This window comes from Carcharhinus amblyrhynchos, chromosome 18 (genome assembly GCF_965287045.1).
Source record: "Carcharhinus amblyrhynchos chromosome 18, sCarAmb.v2.hapA, whole genome shotgun sequence".
NCBI classification, from domain to species: Eukaryota; Metazoa; Chordata; class Chondrichthyes; order Carcharhiniformes; family Carcharhinidae; genus Carcharhinus; species Carcharhinus amblyrhynchos.
In genome coordinates this window covers 38,265,774-38,289,345 of record NC_137341.1, presented here as the reverse complement: position 1 = coordinate 38,289,345, position 23,572 = coordinate 38,265,774, and the positions used below count along the sequence as shown (strand labels likewise).

Genomic DNA, 23,572 nt, shown 5'->3' with positions numbered 1-23,572 from the left:
CTGAAATCAAGCAATTTTCCTTCACCAGACATGAGAAAGCTTAATGAATGTTTGTTACAAAATATATATTTTATTGTTAAAAAAACAATCCACTTAAGATCCCTCTAATATCACAAATTTGCCTCGCAGTAATTTGAATTTGATATGCAACCACACCCACCCTGTGTATCAATGGTGCTTTTGATTTCTACCCAGCAGTTTTGCAACTTGTGTTAATTCACTGCCTTTCTATGCTCCCACACAAATCTTCCATAGCGCAACAGAAAATCCAAAGTAATTTGTTTTTATCATGGCTTCACTTCTGTTATGTCTACAATTCCACTTAACTGAAGAGTGGAGTATGGCGTGATGATTTCAATGTTACCTTATTTAGCTACAATAAGACCTCATAAAATAAAAGTCAACTGATATAATTTTACCTTGCACAATTTAAGGTTTTGATTGCCTGCAATCTTTTTTATTTAAATAGTCAGCAAAAAGCACTCACTCTCAGTTTATTAATTTACTTGTACAGAAGCTTAATCCATTAAGTCAGCGATTGGTAAAAAAAAACTTGAGGAAAATGTTTGTTAATGCCTTCTTTAGTTGTGGCAAATCTAGTTACCTCGTCAGTGATCTTACCTTCAATTAGACAATTATGGAGGAAGATTTCCTCCTTAAGCAGCTGGGAGAACAGTTTAAACACATGATCAACTGGAAATCTTCCCAATACATGATCACAACACTGCATTCACAAAATGACAATCCGGGGCAACAATTTCAGCCTAACACAAGTTTCTATCAAGATGCATGATGAAAATTCCCTGTATCTAAAAGCAGAAAATGCACACTGCTAGTCACTATTGGTATTAAAACTTACTCACCGTCCAGAATCCTCATTCAAATGGAGTGACTCCTCCATACGCAAATGGACATTTGCTTCCCTTTGCAGCCTGAAATGTGTGAATGGGAGAAAAGAGGAAATAAGGGCTTCCTAATCCTCTTCATTGTGCTTTTCCCCCCATTGATATTGTGGCCCAAATTTCAATTTTACCAGCTCTGGGAATTCAAATAGCTTGTAGCGAGAGATGGGGAAATTGTCTGTGTGCATAGATTCACAGCACACAGAAAGCCATTCAGCCCACTGTGCCTATACCAGCACTTTGAAAAGGCTGATCACTGCCACTTGCCTGCTCTTTCTCTATATGCAAATGTTTCTTTCTCAAGTATACATCAAATTCCAGCTGAAAATTACTGCTGAGTCTAATGGCATTGCCCTCAGACAGCGCGTTCCAGATCATAACAACTTGCTGTGCAAAAATGTTTGTGAACGTCTTTGTATTGTTGGGTAAGCAATGAATTTTCTTCATTTGTTTCTCTGATCTCCAAACACATAACGCATACCGAAAGCAGGTGCTCCACAGAATAGTATGGTGGAATGGGGGAACAGCAGAAACAAATAAACTCTGGTACCTGGTGCTGGATGAGTATTGGCCTGTATTTAGTGGCAAAGCAAAATAAGAAAAGTTCGGCCCAATCACAAAAGCAATTGGTCTTTACCTATGCCATATGAAATGCAGTATCTAATTGATTTAATTGAAACGGGGCCATTTTCTTACACCATGGCTCAGACAGATACAGCACAGCTCCAAGGCTCACACGTACTGCACTTCGTTACAGCTCCGTTTCTCCCTGCCCACACACATCCCCCACCATCTTTTTAGGAAATTCCAGAACAATGTAATCATTTTTCTGATCTTTGCACTCTGGAAACAGACACCATTCATGGCTAAAGGTCAGTTACATAGGTCCCACATGCTCCTCTGTTAAGCACTTGTCTATTGTGCGATATCTTTACTGCAGTTTTGAGAAATGGTATCATCAATCATTTTGGGAAGTGGGAGTGATGAAAGGATGTATAAAAGCAATTGACCTTGAGATTTCAAAAAAAAACTCAAATGTATGTCAATCACTACACAGTGTGTTCTGCACTATGTTACCTATTTGGAAATTCTAATATGATGCACTTCCGATGGATGGAGGAATAGCATAAAAAGTTCAGTATCTCTCTGATGAAGAGAGTATGTTTTAGCCGTCGTTAAAAACTCAGGTGCTTATATGAAGCAAAATTTGTGTCACATGAAATAAACTGTTGCAGGGCTGAAAGAAAGTTATGTTGCACAGTCATAACCTCATTAGATCACGAAAAGGCTAAGAGTATGAGGGGGATTAGAGATGCCTGATTTTCTCTTTTCTCTTCAGGCATACCACAGGAGGCGAATTTCCATTTGTGAGGGGATGAGTCCTGAGGAGATAAGAACATCAGTCCCAACAGTACACAAGCTACATGATTATCTGCATTTGAGTTCCTGCAAACAAGCAACTTGTCTAAAATCTGGCTTTGAATTTGCTGGGGAGCTCAGCAACCACCGCAGTTCTTGGGATGATGAACATATAGGCAAATTCTTTCATTTTGGTGTAGTACAGGGAAGCATTGGATGGTGAAGCTGATTGTTTTGGTGCACTGTCAATTAAATAATCTCTCACTTTTCTTAAACAGGACATTTTCTGAAGTGACAACTCACGGGGTGGCTTATAGACATGCAGGCACAAGCCTGTATAATGTTGTGCATAGTTCAGAATTTTAAAATGTTGCTTTTCATTCACATCCAAATAATTCATAGAAAACAAATTAAAACATGAATCTTGGTTTCACCCAACTTAAACAAATGCAGCAGGAGAATGGTAACTCACCTCAATGTACATTGGATCTCTCTTTAAAGATGGCTGATACTGTTCACATAACACTGTAAAAACGGTTAGTTTCCCCCTTCAGTGAAAAAAGTACATTGGTTATAACATTGGATTAGTTTTTAGATTTTTAAAGTACCAATAATAACTTCTTTAATATAAAAAAGTACCTACCCCTCAACAGCAAGTAATAAGAACCAAATAAAGTTTAACAATGGCTGTATAAATGGAGGTCCTTTTTCTATAGAGGGATGCTTTTCTGTGTAAGTTGTGAAGACCAATGATGCAGTGTTTTTATTTTTTAGGCAAAGAAATCTGGAAAAAAAAATCAGAACCATTTTCAGAAGTAGCATTTCTACTCATCTGTGAAAAAAATCTGTAGTAACAATAAACGTCAAGGAAGCCACAAACGTGCAACACATAGGCAGCATTATCAGTTTCATAAGAGTATCAGCTGTGGCTCAGCTGGTAGCCACAACCTGAGCACCAAAATCAAGACTGAAACTCCTGCGAAGTACTGAGGAAATGCTGAACTGTTGGAAATACTGTTTTTTTGGATGAGATGTTAAATGGAGGCCCCTTCTGTCCTGTCAGGCAGAACCTAAAGATTCCATGGCATGACTTTGAGGAAATGCACGGGAAGTTTTCTTCGTGACTATTTTTCTTTCAATCACCATCACAAAAACAGATTATTTGATAATCAGACCATTGTTTGTGGAAGCTTGAAGTGCACAAGTTGGCTACCTACATTAAAATAATCGCTTACATTTCAAGTTCATCTTTGTTTTAAAGTGCTTTCGGACGCCCTGAGGTTATGAAAGGTGTTACAGAAATGCAACTTTTTTAGTTTGTTCCAATATTTGACTCAACCACATAGGTGAGATCTCAGTTAACTCTTTAATGGTCAGAAAAGAATTATAGGATCCTGACAGTGCAGAAGGAGGCCATTCGGCCCATCAAGTTTACACTGACCACAATCCCACCCAGGCCCTATTCCCGTAACCTCTCATACTTGCGCTGCTAATCCCCTTGACACTAGGATCAATTTAGCATGGCCAATCCACCTAACCTGCATATCTTTGGAGTGTAGGAGGAAACCGGAGCACCCAGAGAAAACCCATGCAGACACAGGGAGAATGTGCAAACTCCATATAGATAGTGACCCGAGTCCGAAACTGAACTTGGGTCCCTGGCGCTGTGAGGCAGTACTGCTAACCACTGTGCCACCCTCAATTGCAATTCATCAACTCAAAAATGCAAAGATTAACACTTAGTTTGATTTGGGATTTCTATGAATATGTAAATGTTATTTTCTCTTCATAACTGAAAAATATTCCACATTCCTAAATCACAGAACTGTAACACTACAGACAACAGCTAGATGAGCATTCTGAAAATAATTACAAGACAAATTTACTGCTCTGATTTGAGTAAAAATTGATTCACTAGTATGTTACACAGGATTACATGTGAATCTGAAACTTTGGCTGGAGGAGATGGGAACATGTGTGTGTTTGGAGCTACATATATTCATACATGGGCAGATAGATGGAGCATGTCCACACATTGCATTTTTTACAACTAAAAAGGTTGGGGACAGCCATTCCTTGGTTCATTCCCCAGGGCAACGCCTTTACCAGAGTCAACCTGCCTAGTTTGAATTTAAACAAAAGCTTGGCAATTAACTGTTCCCTGGTTCATTCTCCATGTTAATGCCTTTACTGATTAAAGTCCACTTTTCAGTCAATCAGCGCACTCTTCATGCAGTATAATTTGTTTCTCCCTTTGCTACTGATATTCTTGCGAATACATCCTGACAAATGCAAGGCAGAAGGCTTTGACAGCAAGTCTCTCTTATTATTCTGTCGGTTTTCATGTGGTACTCAATACAAATAATACAGCTTCATTCATTTGAAAATATAATTTCAGAAGTTTTACCCCATTTTGTCTGCCCCTCTCTTGAACATGTCAACTCTCACTGGGATACTGTTCAAAGAGCACCAATCAAAATGCAATAAAATTACTCTTTTGATCCAAGGACGTAAGAGTTAAAATATACACAGAGTACTTTACTTTTTTGCAGGTGAAGCTCACTGTACTTTACTGCTGTATTGTTTTCTAAAGCACACAGGTGAAAGCCCAGGTAAACCTACAAATAGCTAAGGCATAATTACTGTGGCTTTTCAACATTCTTTTTCCAAAAAACATTTGTCAAACAAGTCTTGTGTGAAGAATTTCAAATAAACATTGATAAGAAAATAAATATATATCCAGAAATACCATTAGAAGACTTTTAGTCAATTAATCTGTCTAAACATATTTAAGGAATGCCATTTCAAAACCCCAAAACATTCCATTTCCGAAGTGCACGAATGGTGTACAATGTTGTGAGTCAATATGAATTTTTGTTTTGTAATAGTTTCCAAGTGTCTCATAAAAGAATTCTGCAGAAGACATTAGTCCAATTGTGGAGTACAGGACAGTTATTTCTCATTTCTTTCTCCCTTGTAGTTCTAGCTAAAAGATAAAAGGCTTGCATTATCAGGCTATTTTTAGGCTGGCATGCTGCTCCAAATGGACTCAAAAAAAAAGTGAATTCTCAATAGAAATCCAGATGCATTAGATTCAGCTAGGATTATCTAACAATTATCTAAATGCAAAGGTATAGCTTTTATTTCACTGTATAGAGTTCAACCAATAAATTAACACACTTGTTTTTTGTTTTCTAAATACTTACTGTAAGACTGCCTGAGCCACAAACATGTCCACTTCATTCCGGTAACCCTTTGATGCAGAATATTCTACTAACATATTTGCACAACCCTCCCCATCTGCTGAATGCAGGAAGTGATATCGAGATTCACTATAGTTTTGTTCTAGAAAGAGAATGCAAAATCATTGTATGTAAGTAATGAAACTGACAAAATAATTTGCTGGCACAAACATGATGGATTGAATGTCCTCTTTCTGTGCCATAGATTTCCTATGTTTCTATCTGAAGCATGTTTACTGATTATCTAAGCGCACTATAAAGAAAATGCAAACAGGTTGAGTAATATATCCCAATTAGAAACTGGCCAAACCATGAAGTCCATTAACACAACATATGGGACTATCTTTTGTCAATAGATGGATGGTAGCCAATTTCATCATTAACTTGGTACTGTCATATTTTTAAATTGTATTTAATAGAAGCATTTCTATGCCACAATAAAATTTGAGATTTCTTATCTGCTAATTTTCTTCTCTCAACGAACAATGATCAGCATTGTGAGTTACCGAAATAACTCATGCAGAATCTATATAATGATTATTACTGTGAGAGGTGACAAGTGTGGACAGCAGCATCCACTTTCTGAAAACATTAAACTGACCAAAGATCACATTTTGACAAAGGGTCGCCTGGACTCGAAACATCAGCTCTTTTCTCTCCTTACAGATACTGCCAGACCTGCTGAGATTTTCCAGCAATTTCTCTTTTGGTTAAAGATTAAATTTATGGTAGAGATCGCGAGATCAATTAGATTACAAACAACTTTTAAACCTAGCTTCACACAAGTTAGGCGTCATAATCTGTAAGCACTGTGCATTGTTTCCTCAGTAAAAAGTCTGACTCGTGAGGCTACCGCAGTGCTTGGGCATCAGATGAAAACCTAACACAAGTTATACTGCCACCTTAACTTACTCCAGATCATCACAAAATAGCAGAATAACTACTTTGGATATTGATTTGGCCTATCCAGTCTTACCTTTCCACAGTGTGACTGCCAGCAGTTGATGCAGTTTCGGGTGGCCAAGTTTTGCTGATCCTCCACTGGACCACTTCAGTGCTCTGGATACGAATGCTGCTCTCTCAGGGGAGTTTGGATCCATTAGACTAAAAAGTTTACCAAGACTTTCTGAAAGACATGGTTTGTTAACAAGTTTTGCAACTGCTTTACTAAATTCGGAAGGGCACCTAGAATTAAGACAAAGTAGCATTAAGTCCTGTCAAAATCTGTACTCAGATAACATACATGAAACAAGTAAATCATGAGATCTTTGAAGGAGGAAATGCAGTTATGCATAGGATCCAAAACATGCCAATATCTGGACACATTCAAAAAAAATGTAGTGTTGCAGGAACAAAAAAGAAATTTGCTTCCAGTTTAAATGGACGCTTTAAGTACAGGAATGAATAATTTCAAAGATTTTGGAAAATGACAATTTAAGTGCTCTACAGCCAATCTAAAGTAAAGTTTGTTCATTAGTCACAAGAAAGGCTTACATTATACTGCAATGAAGTTACTGTGAAATTCCCCTAATCGCCACACTCTGACACCAGTTTGGGTAAATATACCGAGCCAGCACATCTTTAAAACTGTGGGAGGAAACAGGAGCATCTGGAGGAAACCAATGCCGACACGGGGAAAACATGCAGACTCCACACAGACAGTGACCCAAGCCAGGAATCGAATCCAGGACCCTGGCGTTGTGAGGGCAGCAGTGCTAACCAGTGCACCGCCCCTAATCTGTTTTATATCAGTCCAGCTACCCAGTTTGACGAAAGCAGTAAATTACTGTGAAATGATGCTTCACATTTTTTTAAATTATTTACATATTACTTGGGCGAACAGACTTTCAAAATCTTGAGTTAGTTACACTAACTGGACAGATCTGAGGCATTAACTCCAAATAATACAAAAAAAATCTGTAAGGAAAAGTCTTTTGTACGCACCATTCAAAACTAGAAACAATGAAGGCTGATCTGTGCATAAAAATTGTGGAATGGCCAACCTGAAGGAGTGAGGGACCTACAACATGTTGAACTTTAAACGCGTGCGCGTGTGTGACTGTGTGTCTGCGTGCGCGTGTGTGACTGTGTGTCTGCGTGCGCGTGTGTGACTGTGTGTCTGCGTGCGCGTGTGTGACTGTGTGTATGTGAGTGACTGCCTGTGTGCATGTGCGCACGCACACACACAGGATAGCAAACAGCAACAAGAACTTGTGTACCAAGCCTAATTGCTGCCCTAGCTGGAATTTGCTAACTTAGCAGAGGTAAACTGCATCTTCAGAATGTAATTGAAAGTTCATGAAATCACAGTGTGAAGTTTTGAAATACATTAGGATATAGATCAGTTGGAAATTTAGATGGAGAGATGGCAGATGGAGTTTAACCTGGACAAATGTGAGGTAATGCATTTTGGAAGGTCTAATACAGATAGGAAATATACAGTAAATGGCAGAATCCTTAAGAGTATTGACAGACAAGGGGGTCTCGGTGTACAGGTACACAGGTCACTGAAAGCAGCAATGCAGGTGGAGAAGGTAATCAAGGAGGCATATGGCATGCTTGCCTTCATCGGCCAGGGCATTGACTTTAAAAATTGGCAAGTCATGTTGCAGCTTAATAGAACTTTAGTTAGGCCGCACTTGGAATATAGCATTCAATTCTGGTCGCTAAACTACAGAAGGCTTTGGAGAGGGTACAGAAAAGATTTACCAGGGTGTTGCCTGGTATCGAGGGCATTAGCTATGAGGAGAGGTTGGAGAATCTTGGTTTATTTTCACTGGAACAACGGAGGCTGAGGGGCGATCTGATAGAAGTTTACAAGATTATGAGAGGCATGGACAGAGTGGATAGTCAGAAGCTTTTTCCAAGAGTGGAAGAGTCAATTACAAGGGGGCACAGGTTTAAGGTCCAAGGAGCAAAGTTTAAAGGAGATGTATGAGGCAGATTTTTTTTACACAGAAAGTAGTGGGTGCCTGGAACTCATTGCCAGGGGAGGTAGCGGAAGCGGATACCTTAATGACTTTTAAGCTGCATCTTGACAAATACATGAATAGGATGGGAATAGAGGGATATGGTCCCTGGAATGGTAGGGGATTTTACTTCAATTGGGCAGCATGGTCAGTGCAGGCTTGGAGAGCCAAAGAGCCTGTTCCTGTGCAGTAACTTTCTTTGTTCTTTATAACCTCTTCTGAAACTGTTCACCACATTGACTAACTGACTTATGTTTAATTTTTAAAAATCAAATTTCAGAAGAAGATTTAGGTCATCTTGCAGGCAACAATATTAAAGGTCTATTAAGATATCGTCACTGGTCAGTACATAGAAATGATGCTTGAATAAATAAAGCATTAGTTACTTTAGTTCAAGAACTCTTACTATAACAGACCAAATATCTAAGCACAAAGTGTTTCAGTAAAATGTGATGGGTCTAAAGAAAGATACGGAAGCTTTAGTGAAACTCTTCAGAAGTATATTCTTGGAATTAAACTAGATGTGATTTAACAAGCCATTCATTAAAACCAGTTCTGTCCTAGCCTTTCTCAAAGCAAGGAATTGGTGGAGCCAGAGGAGCAGCTGACATATCAACCTGCTGCTGCTGAATTCAGAATTGCAAACACAAATAATGCCCAGCCCCAACGTCAGGCAATCCTAACATCTTGCCTTAATCCTTATTTACCATCAGAACCAGGGTCAGTAATCAAAACCAGGTGGAATTGCTCATCCACAGAACTATAGTGTAATTAAGCCCGTCAGACCATACCACTCTCAGCAAGAGCTACTCGCTAGTCCAACTCTTCTGGCGGTGTTCTGGAAAGATTCACCCTACTAACTTGCATCTCCACTAAATCCAAATATCTACAAAATACTTCTGATCACAAATCATCAATCCACATGGTTCACTTTCAGATTCTGATAATTTTGCTGCACATTTGCAGTATTTCCTATTACTTTCTAAGGCAGGGGAAATGTTCAAAATCAATATATTTATTATTTGAAGGTAATGAACAGGGCAGCTGCTGTGCAGAAAAGGTTCTTTACATTACAGGAGGACTGCAGCCTGACGGATAGCTTGTTCACATTGGTGCAGAACTGGTTGTTTGATCAGTTCATGTGCACAGACTGACAATTTTGAAGAAAAATCCAAATTTTTATTTGCCAGTGAAAATACCATGTAGAACAGATAGAAAGCTAACAGCAAATACTGGAAATCAGAATTAAAATATGAAAATGCATTTGGAAGTTAACCCTCCACCAGAACTATCTGACAAAGTATTACACTGCAAACTTGAATCTACTCTTTCTATTTACAGATGCCAACAGACTTGCAATATATTGCAAATTTTTTAATATGCAAGAACAAGTCAGGGTGCCGCTAGAAGAGAAACAATGTTGGAAACTGATAGGACATTGGCCAATTTTACTATTATAATTTTCTATCCTATTCCTATTTTATTGAAACAACACAAGCTTGCTTTGAGAAAGGCTATCTCTTAAAGTACAATCAAAAATAGTCAGTCTCCTACAAAACCATCAAGAGGTGCGGACACCAAAACTAGGATGCAGCAATACATTGCCCAGCACAAGACAGATACATGGCACACATCTACAAACCATAATAACAGCCATTATTTATTTTTCATACATTTGCAGCTTTCTCATAAAAAACAGTAAAACATGCTTGGAATTGAACTTTGTGAGGGGGGGAAAATAGAAAAATAAGTAATCATAGCTAATCAACATCCAGCAAGTTACTGACTGAATCTGAAACTTTCCCATTATATCCTTTCCCAACAAATGTGTTTTTGGTTATTTCTGAACAATAAATATTGCTTGTAATTGTAGTGAAGTCTAGAAGAATGTCAAAATCTCTGTCTCCATATGTTCATTTTTCAGACCTCTTTTCTTTCTCTTCCACATGACTTTTTGTTCCACTTTGCAAGGCAGCCATGTCAGAAATGCCCCCCTCAAGAATCGGGGTGGGCATGCTGGTAAAATTCCAGCCATAGTGTCCCATTTACAGGTTTACTGTAAACAACAAATTCAGTAGAGGCCAGCAGCTCAACCTTGGACTTTCTTGATCCATATGCTTCAACAATACACCAAGCACTCAAATTTCTTACTGAGCAACTGGCAAGACACTTGCATTGGCTGTTAATAATACGCATTGCCTTGGAGTTATTTCTTGTGCTACATCAGTCCCTCCGTGTTCAGAAAAGCTAATTTCTTCACATACTAAGGGCCTTAAGTAATAGTAACTCAAAATAGAAAATAAATCTAACTCATTGTAATGTAAAGATGGCATGCACCAAGTTTATTTTCTTCAATTTCTGCCATAACTTTGATATTAATCTTAACTCATCGTTAGAATACCTGCAGAAATGTTGGAAGAGCAGAAAAGGGAGAAAGTCAACAATTTACATACCTAACAGTTCATCTGTAACCTTTGCTTCGGACTTTTCCAAGGACTCTAAAACTAGCATAGATAAATCAGCAGCACTGTTTAGCTGTACCAAGAAAACAAGAGCAAATTAGTATCTTGGGAGAAAAATTTCATCTTCAGAAAGTAAACACCATTGGACAATAAAACAGACTCCTGACATCTGCTGGAATGTTTGCCAATAATTACAAGCGTTCAGCACCATTTGAAACTCCTCAGATACTGAGGCAGTCCATTCCTACATGCAGCAAGACATGGACAACATCGAGGCTTTGGCTGATAAGTGATAAGAGAAATCCACTCTACACCAGTGCCAGGCAATGATCTTCTAAAGAAAAAAGTATCTAACTATGTCCCCTTGACATTCAACATGCTGGAGGGCTACCATTGACCAGAAACTGAACTGGATCAGCCATTTAAATACTGTGGCTACAACAGCAGGTCAAAGGCTGGGAATTCTGCAGCAAGTAACCGATCTTCTAACTATTCAAAGCCTGTTCACCATCTACAAGGCAAAAGTCAGGAATGTGATGGAATATTCTCCACTTGCGTGGATGACTACAGTTCCAACAACATTCAAGAAGCTAAAGATCATCCAAGACAAAGCAGCCCACTTGATTTTCACCCCATCCACTACCTTATACATTTGCTCTTTCCACCAGAGCACACAGAGGCAACAGTGCGTGCCATATACAAAATGCCTTGCAGCAACTCATCAACGCACACACCGCAGCACCTTCCAAACACACGTCTTCTACCACCTGGAAGGACATGGGCAGCTGACGCATGGAACACTGTCACCTGCATGTTTCCCAAGTCACTGAACATTCTGACTTGAAAATACATCGCCTTCCTTTCACTGTCATTGGGTCAGAATCCTGCAACTCACCGTCTAGTGGTTCAAGGATGTACTCCCTATCACCTTCTCAGGGACAATTACAGATGGACAATAAATGCTGGTCTTCCTGGCAATGCCCAGATCCCAAGAACAAATAAAATAAACTAGGAAGTTATGGTACAACAATCTTCTGTAGGCCTTGCCAAAAAAAAAACTATCCAGTGAACTAACTCAGTATAATTGAATACTCTTTGTCATTGGTAAATTTTAAAATAAGCACAAGAACAAAATGAGGTGGAAATGTTTGCATTTATGTAGCATGACATTAAACTCTGAATAGTTAATTATTTTCAACCAAAAGAATAGATAATTGTTTGCACAATATTTCATGAGGTAGCAAAACAGTCAAGAATTGCAAATTTTATAAATTTTGAAAAGAGATGTTACCTGACTGTAACTGAAGAACAGCAATGCCCCAGAATACATAAGTTCTCTAGCTTCAGCATGTTTACTTTGTGACATATACCTGGAAAAAAAAGGGAAGCATTATTTTTGCAAGTAGTAGAAATTAATATGTTACTTATAAACTAGAAGCAATGATACCAGAAACAGTTGTAAAACTGCACTTACATAATTCTATAGGACACCTCCAGCAATGCTTCCACTTTCACCAACTGAAGAGTTCTTTCAAATATTTAGCTATGTAGATTAGGTATTATGTTACAATTCCTATTCTCAGAACCAGAACACAAGATAGCTTTTTAAATAACCAAAAATGTAATAATTGGGAAAATTTGCATCAAGTTCAAGATACAATTACCTCAATGTTCATTATTTGGCACAATTAAGCAAAGGTAGTACCTGGAAATGTTACAAAACAGGAAACATGTTGCCAGTTTTATACCAAAATATGCAAATGAAGATCTTTAGGAAATGTAACCAGCATTGTAAACCAAGAATCTACCTAAAACTGCATATAAATAAAATGGAATGGGGAACATGACACAGACATGTCATACATTAGAAGCAAACATCCTTAAAATGTGTTAGAGTATCTTGGAAAAGTCATCTTTCGCTGGGATCATCTTTCAACATGCATGTCACTGAAAATTCTTACCAAGCAGCGAGCATTTATTAAGGGGCTGCTGAAATTTAATTTTTAATTAAATTCGATTATACAGTTCTGCCGGTGAAACAATGCAGTTCCAAACTTGAAAATTTTACTATAAGCCAACAGTAAGGTAGTTTTTTAAACAGCATAAAAAATAGGAACAGGAGGCCAATAGGCACATCGAGCCTGCTCTACTATTCATGATGATCATGGCTGATCATCCAACTCAATTGCCAGATCCTGCTTTCCTCCCCCTCCCATATCCTTTGATCCCTTTGTCCCGAGAACTATATCTAACTCCTTCCTGAAAACATACAATGTTTTGGCCTCAACTACTTTCTGTGGTAGAAAATTCCACAGGCTTATCACTCTCTTGCCGAAGAAATTTCTCCTCACCTCTGCCTAAAACATTTACACAGTAAGAAGTCTCAGAGCACCAGGTTAAAGTCCAACAGGTTTATTTGATAGTAAATGCCACAAGCTTTCGGAACGCTGTTCCTTTGTCAGGTGACGAAGGAACAGCGTTCCGAAAGCTTGTGGTGTTTACTATCAAATAAACCTGTTGGACTTTAACCTGGTGCTCTGAGACTTCTTACTGTGTTTACCCTGGCTTTTTTCATTCTGGATATAAAGTAATTTCTGTCTATCTTCACTTGGGAAGTCAGAATCTCAAACGAAATTTCAGAAATTTGTCTTCTTTTAGCTCATGTGTTATGTAATTATAGGAGGCCAAAAATTGCCTTGGCTGAAACCATCTTACTCGACTTAGCATCAACTGGTAATGAAATATAGTGCCCTATTAGATTCCACAGTCACTGGGAACTGTATTGAAACTATTGAAATATAACACTGCCAATGTTTGATCAGGCTTAGGGCTGCAGGTATCAGGGCAATGTAGACCAGGAAAGGGTGATCCTCATTCTGTGCCAAGTAAGATGATTTCAGACAAGGCAATTTTTGGCCTCCTATAATTACATAACACACAAGAGCTAAAATAATACAAATTTCTAAAATTTCATTTGTGATTCTGACTTCCCAAGTGAAGGTAGACAGATATTCCTTTATATCCAGAATGATTAAAGGTTACACATGAATTAAATGTACTACAGTTTTGATGCCTAGAATAGGGAAAAGGTTATTCTATGCAGTTGGAAATACAGAGTGGAGGTCAGGACCAAGCTTACTGTAAAGTTGCAAAGGGAGCTCTAACCTGTATGATTATGTGTTTGATACTAACCTTGGATGCTACAAGTGCAAGTGCTTCGTTACTCCAATGCTAACATATATTAAAGCATAAAATAATATATAGGTGCGTGACATCTGTAATAAAAGCAAAAATGCTGGAAACACTTAAAAAGCCAGGCACAGTATCTGCATAGTAAGGCAAGAGAAGGATTCCCTCCCCCCGTTGATACATTAATGGCAGGGTGGCCTGCATTTCTGCTGACGATTTGCCTTTTTTTTACACCAGGTCTCATATCCATCTTTTTCTCTCTTCATATCTCCTTTCATCTCACACTGTTATCAATTATCTATGTTAACCATTGCCTGTTCTCCACCAATTACTTCAAAGTTTATCTTTTGTAACAAGGTTTTTCCCTTATAACTCTTCGAAGCTACTCATCTGCCTTATTTCCTGATTCTTAAGAAAGCAATGCCAAAAGCATTAAAGTTGCTTCTCTCTGCAGAAGCTGTGTGTTATTGACATCTTTCACACTGATAACCACTGGAAGATTTTGATAAAACCGCAGGGAGCTGATTGTAATGGGAAAAATCGAGTGAGGGAGGAATCAATTTTAGGTCAGATATATAATCATAAACAAATCATGTCTGTCAGAGAGATGCAGCCCAAATAAGGCATAATCTATTGGAGCAAAGCTGGATTTGACAGCAATCCAAGAGTGTTAAAGCATATTTCCTCCACCCAATCATATGTTGTTGTTTTACAATATTTTTCTTTTTAAATCTGTTCTAAAAGACCTAATCCTCTGAAGAGTTGTAATCAGTGTCATAAAGTCAAATAACAGGACACTTAGAAATTATTTCTCATTAATCCTATGCAGACTTAACAATGGTAAAAACATATCTGTTCAAAATGAACCAAAATAGGAAGCTTAAAGATCTGGAAAGTATTGAAATGAAGGAAATATAAAAGCGGACTAAAATAAAACACAAACATTTCCCTGCATTTGTACAATGTAAATCAGTTTTCTACATTAATCTAAGACTACACAAATAGAAAGCAATTGCTGACCTTGTTGTGACTCAAATTTTAAAATCCCTTTATTAAATGATTTTTATGACATCTTAGACACTCCTGATCTAGTTATATAATTTTGTAGGCACTTTCCATTCCTGTTGTCAAACGCAAAGCCTGTTAAGCTTGGCACAATTATTCCCAACTTTTAATTTTAAGACACTGAAAAGAATAATAAACCAGTGGAGAAAGCAACCTAGCTTCTTTAAACTGAACTCCAAAAGTGAGGAAAATCTGAGACAAATAAACATATTGCCTCTCTTGGCCAAGCAACATGTGGGAGGAACGAACAAGCCTGCACTGCGGTGATATTTAAACGTCATCTGAGTCACTGAATTGAGCCACTAAGCTGTAGTACAGTTTAGAATATATTTTGTTCTCCACAAAAATATCCATTGTAACCCTTCAGTTTGACAACCAAAACAATAGAATCTCCAGCCCTCTTTACTGATACAATGCCCAGACTTTGTTTAAAAAGGCAGCACAGGACCAGGTCTGGCAGAACAGACTGAGCAGAGGTGGCAGCAAGTGATATACAGTCAGAATAGAGTTGCCCTGGGTGTCCTCAACACAGATTCTGGACCCCATGACATCTAATGGGCTAAGGAAATCTCCTAAAGATTACCACATATTGTCCTTCTGCTGATGAATCAGCACTTCTTCATGTTGAACTTGGAGGAAGCATTACGGATAGCAAGGGCACAGAATGTACTCTGGGTGGAGGACTTCAAGTTCATCAACAAGAATGGCTTGGTTGTACCACCACAGGCATAGCTGACATATCTGCCAGCCCTGGACTGCAGCTGGAAGTGAGGAACAAACAAAAGGGATAACCATACTTGACCTCATCCTCACCCAAGTGTCTGCCGCAAATGCATCTGTCCATGAAAGTATCAGTAGGAGTGACGACCACAGTGCTTACTGAAACAAAGTCTCATCATCACATTGAGAATGCCCTCCATTTTGTGGCACTACCACCATGCTTACCGACATAGACATCAAAAACAGATCTAGCAATTCAAGACTGGACATCCATGATGGCAGTGTGGACCATGAACAGCAGCAGAATTGTACTTCTCAAATGATGTAGCAGCCCAGCACATCAGGGCAGAAGATACGGCTGAAGCATTTGCAATAATCTTCAGCTAGAAGTGCCAGGTAGAAGATCCATTTCGGCCTGCTCTGGATGTCGCCAGCATCACAGACGGCAGTTTTCAGTCAATTCGATTCACTCCATGTGATATCAAGAAATAGCTGAAGGCACTGGATATTGCAAAGGCAATGGGCCCTGACAATATTCCAGCAATAGCACTGAAGACTTGTGCTCCAGAACTTGCTGTGTCCCTAGCCAAGCTGTTCCAGTACAGCTACAACACTGGCATCCACCTGGTAATGTGGAAATAGGACAAATTCAACCCAGCAAATCACCTTACCATTAGTCCACTCTCGATCATGAGTACAGTGATGGAAGGGGTCATCAACTGTGCCATCAAGTGCAACTTACTCAGCCATAGCCTGCTCACTGACGTTCAGTTTGAGTCCCACCAAGGTCATTCAGTTCCTGACCTCATTACAGCCTTGTTTCAAACATGGACAAATGAGGTGAGACCCACAGGTGGGATGAGTGACAACCCTTGACATCATGGCAGCATTTGACTGAGTGTGTCATTAATGAACCCTGGCAAAACTAGAGTCAATTGGAATCTGAGGGAAAACCTGGTTGGAATTAAACCTGGCACAAAGGGAGATAGTTGTGGTGGTTGGAAGTCAATCATCTCAGTTCTACGATATCCCTGCAGGAATTCCTCAGGGTAACGTTCAAAGCCCAACCATCTTCAGTGACTTAATCAATGACCTTCCTTTCAGCGTAAGATCAGAAATGGGGATGTTTGCTGATAACTGCACAATGTTCAGCACAATTCACAACTCCTCAGATACTGCTCATGTCCAAATGCAGCAAGATGTGGACAATATCTAGGCCTGGGCTGTTAAGTAGCAAGTAATATTAATACCACAGAAGTGCCATACCATGATCATCTCCAAAGGGGAGGATCAAACCATTGTCCCCTGACATTCAACAGTATCAGTACTGCTTAACCAGAAACTGGTCTAGCCAGAGAAATACTATGGCAACAAGCACAGGTCAGAGGCTTGGAATCCTGCAGCAAGTGACTCATCTCCTGAATCCCCAAAGCCTGTCACCCATCTACAAGGCACAAATCAGGAGTGAGATGGAATACTCCACACTTACCTGGATGAGTACAGTTCCATAACACTCAAGAATTTCAACACCATCCAGAACAAAGCAACCTGCTTGATTACTATCCCTTCCAAAAGCATTCAATCCCTCCACCAATGAAGAGTGCAGCAGTGTGTAGTATCTACAAGATGAATGGCAGAAACTCACTGAGGCTCCTTAGGCAGTATCTTCCAAACCCACAACTGCTACATCTAGAAGGGCAAAGGCAGTTGATACCTGGCAACACCGCCATCTAAAGGTTCCCCTCCAAGTCATTCACCATCCTGACTTCGAGAAAAATATCACTGTTCATTCAGTACCACAGGATCACAATCCTGGATTCCCTCCATAACAGCACAGTGCCTGTACCCACACTTCAGGGACTGTAGTTGTTCAGGAAAGCAGCTCAGTACTACCTTCTCAAGGATAGACAATAAATGCTGGACTAGCTAGCAAAACATACACCCCATAAATGAATAATCAAACGCTACAACCATTAAACTATGTACAGTTTAATATGATAAATCTTTTAAGCCACACATATGTGACACTGCATACACAAACCATCGGGGCAAGTGGCCTATTTAAACCGAAATCTATTAAATTTACTTTGCATTTCAATGTGCACAACAGCAACCAGACAACATGATATCTTGCACTTTCCCGCCCTCTCCCCATAACCCTTAATCCCCTCTCTTATCAAGAACCCATCAACCCGCTTCTTAAAAATATTTAGCGAGGCAGCCTCCACCACTTCAATGGGCAGAGAATTCCAGAGATTCACCACCCTTTGAGTGAAGAAGTTCCTCCTCAACTCCGTTCTAAACCGCCTCCCCTTTATCTTGAGGCTGTGCCCCCTAGTCCTACTGTCTTTTTATGAGCTACAATTATGAGCTACAACTCAAAGAAATTGTTTTTCCCTTAATTTTACACTTATAAGTCATTCCATGGTTTGTGATGATTCTTCACAACAATGAAGTTAAAAATATTTTACATCTGAAAATATCTCACATTCCTTGCAACATGCTGTATGCACGAAAAACTGAGTATCCTCCTGTGCACATACGTCACAACAGATCTTGAAGTCTCATTACCATGGTAACCACCATCAGTACTACACAGTATGTTGTACTTTTAAAATCCCAGTACTGTTCACATTGGGAACAGCAACCACTCCACCTTTTAAAATAGAAGCTTATTAATCACTAGGTTGATTTTGTGATCAACACCAAATTCATTCAGACAGACAAGGTTTCACACTTGTCAAATAAACTCAATGAATTTTCAGAGTTTACATGTTTCGGTGATCCTCTTCTTGTCTGTGGGTACATGCATTTTGGTTTTATACTGCACTGAACCAAAGGATGTTTCAGAAGCATGAATAAAGGGTGTGGAGTTCAGTAATAAAAGTGACAAATTAAATTAAATCCAATATCTTTAAAACTGCAAACTCAGAGTGTGCATAATGAAGAAATTCTGATGAATTTGCACAGCATTTTACCGATTATTTTCTGGATTATAACTGATTTGATCTGCAACCTTTAGCTCTTCACACAAATTACAATTGTCACGAAGCAGTATTTATTTTAATACCTGAGTGTGGAATTTTGCTTCCCTAAGGAAGTAAACATTTTACATGAAAAACTTTACATAAGAACATAAGAACATAAGAAATAGGAGCAGGAGTAGGCCATCTAGCCCTTCGAGCCTGCCCCACCATTCAATAAGATCATGGCTGATCTGTTGTGGCTCAGTTCCACTTTCCCGCCCTCTCCCCATAACCCTTAATCCCCTCTCTTATCAAGAACCCATCAACCCGCTTCTTAAAAATATTTAGCGAGGCAGCCTCCACCACTTCAATGGGCAGAGAATTCCAGAGATTCACCACCCTTTGAGTGAAGAAGTTCCTCCTCAACTCCGTTCTAAACCGCCTCCCCTTTATCTTGAGGCTGTGCCCCCTAGTCCTACTGTCTTTTTTGAGCGGGAAGAGTCTCTCCACCTCTATCCTATCCATCCCATTCATCATCTTATACGTCTCAATGAGATCTCCCCTCATTCTTCTAAACTCTAACGAGTACAAGCCTAGTTTATTCAGCCTCTCCTCATAGCTCAATCCCCTCAACTCCGGTATCAGCCTAGTAAACCTCCTCTGCACTCCCTCCAGGGCCAAAATATCCTTGTGCAGGTGCGGCGCCCAAAACTGCACACAGTACTCCAGCTGCGGCCTCACCAATGCCCTATACAGCTGCAGCAAGACCTCCCTACTTTTATATTCAATCCCCCTCGCTATGAAGGCCAGCATCCCATTCGCCTTCCTGACCACCTGCTGCACCTGCAAGCTGGGTTTTTGCGACTCATGCACAAGGACCCCGAGGTCCCTCTGCACTTTGCACTTTGAACTATTTCACTCATGCATAACCACTCATGATCTCAAGATTTAGTCAGTACAGTGTTAAAGTTCAGCTGAACAACTTTACACAGGAAATAATTAGCCAAATGCTGCAGCAATTGCTTAGACAAAGTTTAAATAATGGAAAAAGAAAGTGTTTACATACGAACATGGTGCAACACTGATATCTGGGCAATTTTTAGCTGTCGGACACTGCCATTTAACATAAGGTCTAATGTTCACAATTTTACATCCTACAGCATTTTTTAAATAAAATTTGTTTTACAAAAACACATGCGTAAAGCTAAATTTAATTACAGAATACAAAATGTAATCGTCTATTACATAAGCATTTATAACTGGAATAAGATGTCTTCATTGAATAAAATGTACTGTGATGCTCCCTATTAAACACTTGTTTATTTTGTAGCTATAAAAATATCTATTTCAAATAGTTAAGTAGAACCCTTCAAGGCACAGAGGAAAGTTAAATCCTTTGATCTGAAGCATGTAAGTCCATTTAAGTAAACCATTCTCAAACTATTGCACAGACAGACAGTGTTGGAAAGGACCATAACAATATATATTGAATAATTTGTTGGGCAACATCTGAACTGATACAAATTCATCCCAGAACACAAATTTTAATCAATGATTGATCACGCATGAAGGCACTACTTCCAAACATTTAAACTCCATATATTTACATCCCCTCCCCAATAATGAGAAACATTGGGCACTTATACTTAAGTGCTATGTATTGACAGGTCAGCAAGTGTTACACTGTTTCTTCATCTTTGCCAAATAACAATAATAGTGGATTGTGATTCCAGCATTCTATTCTCAACTTTTTTCCATAATTAACCTTCACAGGGCATGCCAAGCAGCTGGGTTTAAAGGTCAGAAATTGATTTTGTTTCCATTATTGATCAAAGAATGAACTGACCAGAAAGCTGCTGCTCAATCTGTGTAATCTACCAAAAGCCTCAAAGATGGACCTCAAACTTCAGTCACAGAGTGAGAGTGGCAAATAATTGACAATGAACTGCATTTGTGTTGAGGTATTTGCTGCTATTTTGAAAACAACAGACTCTTCATACTGCACATCAAGCTGGGCCCTCATAGGTGACCTTTCAAACGAAGATTAAGACTCAGCTCTCTATCCCATACCATACTTTCCTCCAGGAAAAAAACTGAGAGGGTGGCCTGATCGAAGGCTTTAAGATTATGAAAGGAATTGATAGGTGGATGTATGGATTATGTTTGCATTTGTGAGCACAGACCAAAATCAAGGACAATAAATAGAAGATAGTCGCTAATAAATCCAATAAAAAAATTCAGTAGGAACTTACTTACCCAAAAAGCAAAAGAATATTGAGCTCGCTAACACTTCTGCTATTCCCACCATCTCAAATGTAATGCTACCACCAAACACATCTATCCTTTCCCCCCCATTTTCTGCAATCTACCACACTCTGGTCCACTCCTCCATCAATCCTTCTCCCTGCTGAAAGCATCTTCCCTTACAAGGAGAAGAAAAGCAACAGCTGTCCACTTCCTCCCTTCAGTGTCCAGGACCCCAATACTCTTCCCAGGTGCAACTTAGTGTAGTGCACTCGCTGCTCTTAATATGGTCTCCTCTACACTGGGAAAACCAAACGCAGGATGGGTGACCACTTTGTGGATCAGCTTCATTCAGTCCAAAAGCATGACTCTGAGTTTCTGGTCACCTGTCATTTAGATTGTCCAGCCCACATCTACTCTATCACATCCGTCCTTAGCTTCCCACACCTATCCCAATGAAGATCAACAGAAGTTGGAGAAACAGCATCTCATATTTTGATTAGATACTTCACAATCTTTCAGACTCAACAATTAAACATCATAATCTCTGCCCCATTCTTTTTCCAATAGTAGCTCCTGGACATGGTAACAGGAAATGCTGGCAATATTCAGGATGGAGGGGGAAGGGGGGGGTTTAATATTTTAGGCCTGTGTCCTTTCATCAGAACATCTTGAAGTTCTGATGAAATTCGTTGACACAAAACATTTCTCTCATGAGTATTTGCAGCATTTTAGTCTGACTTTGCATTTTTTTTGTATCTAACCGCTGACAATGTTGCTTTTCCCCTGAACCAATCTTTTGCCTCATTACCCACTCCTTTATAGTGCACCAGTATTCTCGGTCATAGAAATCATCGAATCTTGCAGTGCAGAAAGAGGCCATTCGGCCCATTGGGTCTGCACCAAACGCAATCCCACCTAGGCCCTATCCCCATATCCCTAATCCATCTAACCTATGCATCCTGGCACACTAAGGGGCAATTCAGAATGGTCAAATCAACCTAGCCCGCACATCTTTGGACTGAAGGAATTTAATCATTCCTTCGTTCTACCCTATGACATATGGTCCCTTTTGTTTTTGTCCTCTCAACCTTTGATCCCTCTGTACATGCCTGAAACCTATTATACTGGGGCAACACGGTAACAGTGTTTAACACTGCGGCCTCACAGTGCCAGGAACCTGGGGCTTTCTCTCCACATCTGTGTGGGTTTCCTCAAAGCGCTCCGGTTTCCTCCCACTGTCCCGGAAAAATGTACCGGTTAGGTGCATTGGCTATGCTAAATTCTCCCTCAATGTGCCTGAAAAGGCACCGGAGTGTGGTGACTGGGGGATTTCACTGCAGTGTTACTGTAAACTTTGTGACATACATAAATAATAATTTCTAACTTTTTTCTAGTTCTGATAGGTCTGAAACATTAACCTTCTCTCTGATCTTGAGTATCTGCAGAATTTTCTTACTTCAGATTTCCAATATCTAAAGCATTTGACAAGGATTCTGCTTTCACCAGTTGCACCTCCTCTGGACAAATCTTTTGTAGTTTTAAATGTCCCATTAAGACCTCTTTTTACCTTGAAACATTGTAATTTAATCTCTACTTGTAAGCAAACCAATTCCTTCTATCTCCTTTCCCTGCTTCTCTGACTTTTTCCAAAGTGCTTGCAGCAGGTTCTGCCTTTAAATGAGACCTTGTGCTTGTGGCTGGACTCCTCTCAGGCTCTTCCTTTCCTGCCCAGCGTCAACTCAGCATGCTATCAATCGGCTGATTGACAGGGCTGTTGGCCAATCATAAGCCGCGCGTCACAATGGACGGTCCGCACTCTGAGCCAATCGGTGCGCAGCCGCGGAGTGGGCGGGACTCCCGGCGGCTGCCAGCAGGTTAGGTTGCGGCTCGGCTCGCGGGGCCTGGGAGAGAAGGATCTGGAAGGCGCCGGCGGAGGGAGAGAGAGGAGAAGGGAGAAGGTTTGTCCGCAGGAGCCGCATGCCTATCTCCGCTCCACCCTCCCTTCGTCCCGTACCGTACCTAACCGAATCGTCCACACCACCCCCCCCTCCTTCAACTCACCGGAAGAAAAGCGTCCTGTACATCTGATGCGCCTCATAGTAGTCGCCCTTCTCTACGCTGGCCCGGAGCTTGCTCTCCACCCGCTGGACTCCGCCCCGGTTCCTGCAGCACTTGGGCAGCTCGCTGTCCGCCATTGTTGCTGGCAGCCAAAGGTCAAAGGGGACAGCGGGCCGGCGCGCAGCGCGCTGACATCATCGCCGCGGCGGACCGCCCTCCCTCGCCCCGCAGCACGCGCCGCCAAGTTCAAAACGCTCGCGGAGGGAGGTGGCAGTTAACGGTTCAGGTCAGTGAGCGGAACGCAGGAGCAGGCCGTTCAGCCCATCCAGCCCGCTTTGCCTGTCAGACACAAGAGCAGTCCGTTCAGCCCATAGAGCCCCCACTGCCTGTCAG

The 23,572-nt window shown here is 40.2% G+C and overlaps 1 protein-coding gene across 1 annotated transcript in view; it reads right to left on the bottom strand.

Annotated features, from left to right (window-relative positions):
- Positions 1-23,354, bottom strand: part of get4 (guided entry of tail-anchored proteins factor 4) — a 34,067-nt gene extending 10,713 nt beyond the window's left edge. The window contains exons 1-7 of the mRNA XM_080206842.1: positions 23,183-23,354; positions 12,226-12,304; positions 10,926-11,007; positions 6,480-6,629; positions 5,468-5,606; positions 2,905-3,045; positions 2,734-2,809 (exon numbers count right to left, since the gene is read on the bottom strand). Of these exons, the coding sequence (XP_080062968.1) occupies positions 2,734-2,809; positions 2,905-3,045; positions 5,468-5,606; positions 6,480-6,629; positions 10,926-11,007; positions 12,226-12,304; positions 23,183-23,316 (801 nt within the window). The 5' untranslated portion in view covers positions 23,317-23,354. The remainder of the gene's footprint in view (positions 1-2,733; positions 2,810-2,904; positions 3,046-5,467; positions 5,607-6,479; positions 6,630-10,925; positions 11,008-12,225; positions 12,305-23,182) is intronic.
- Positions 23,355-23,572: the final 218 nt, after the last annotated feature.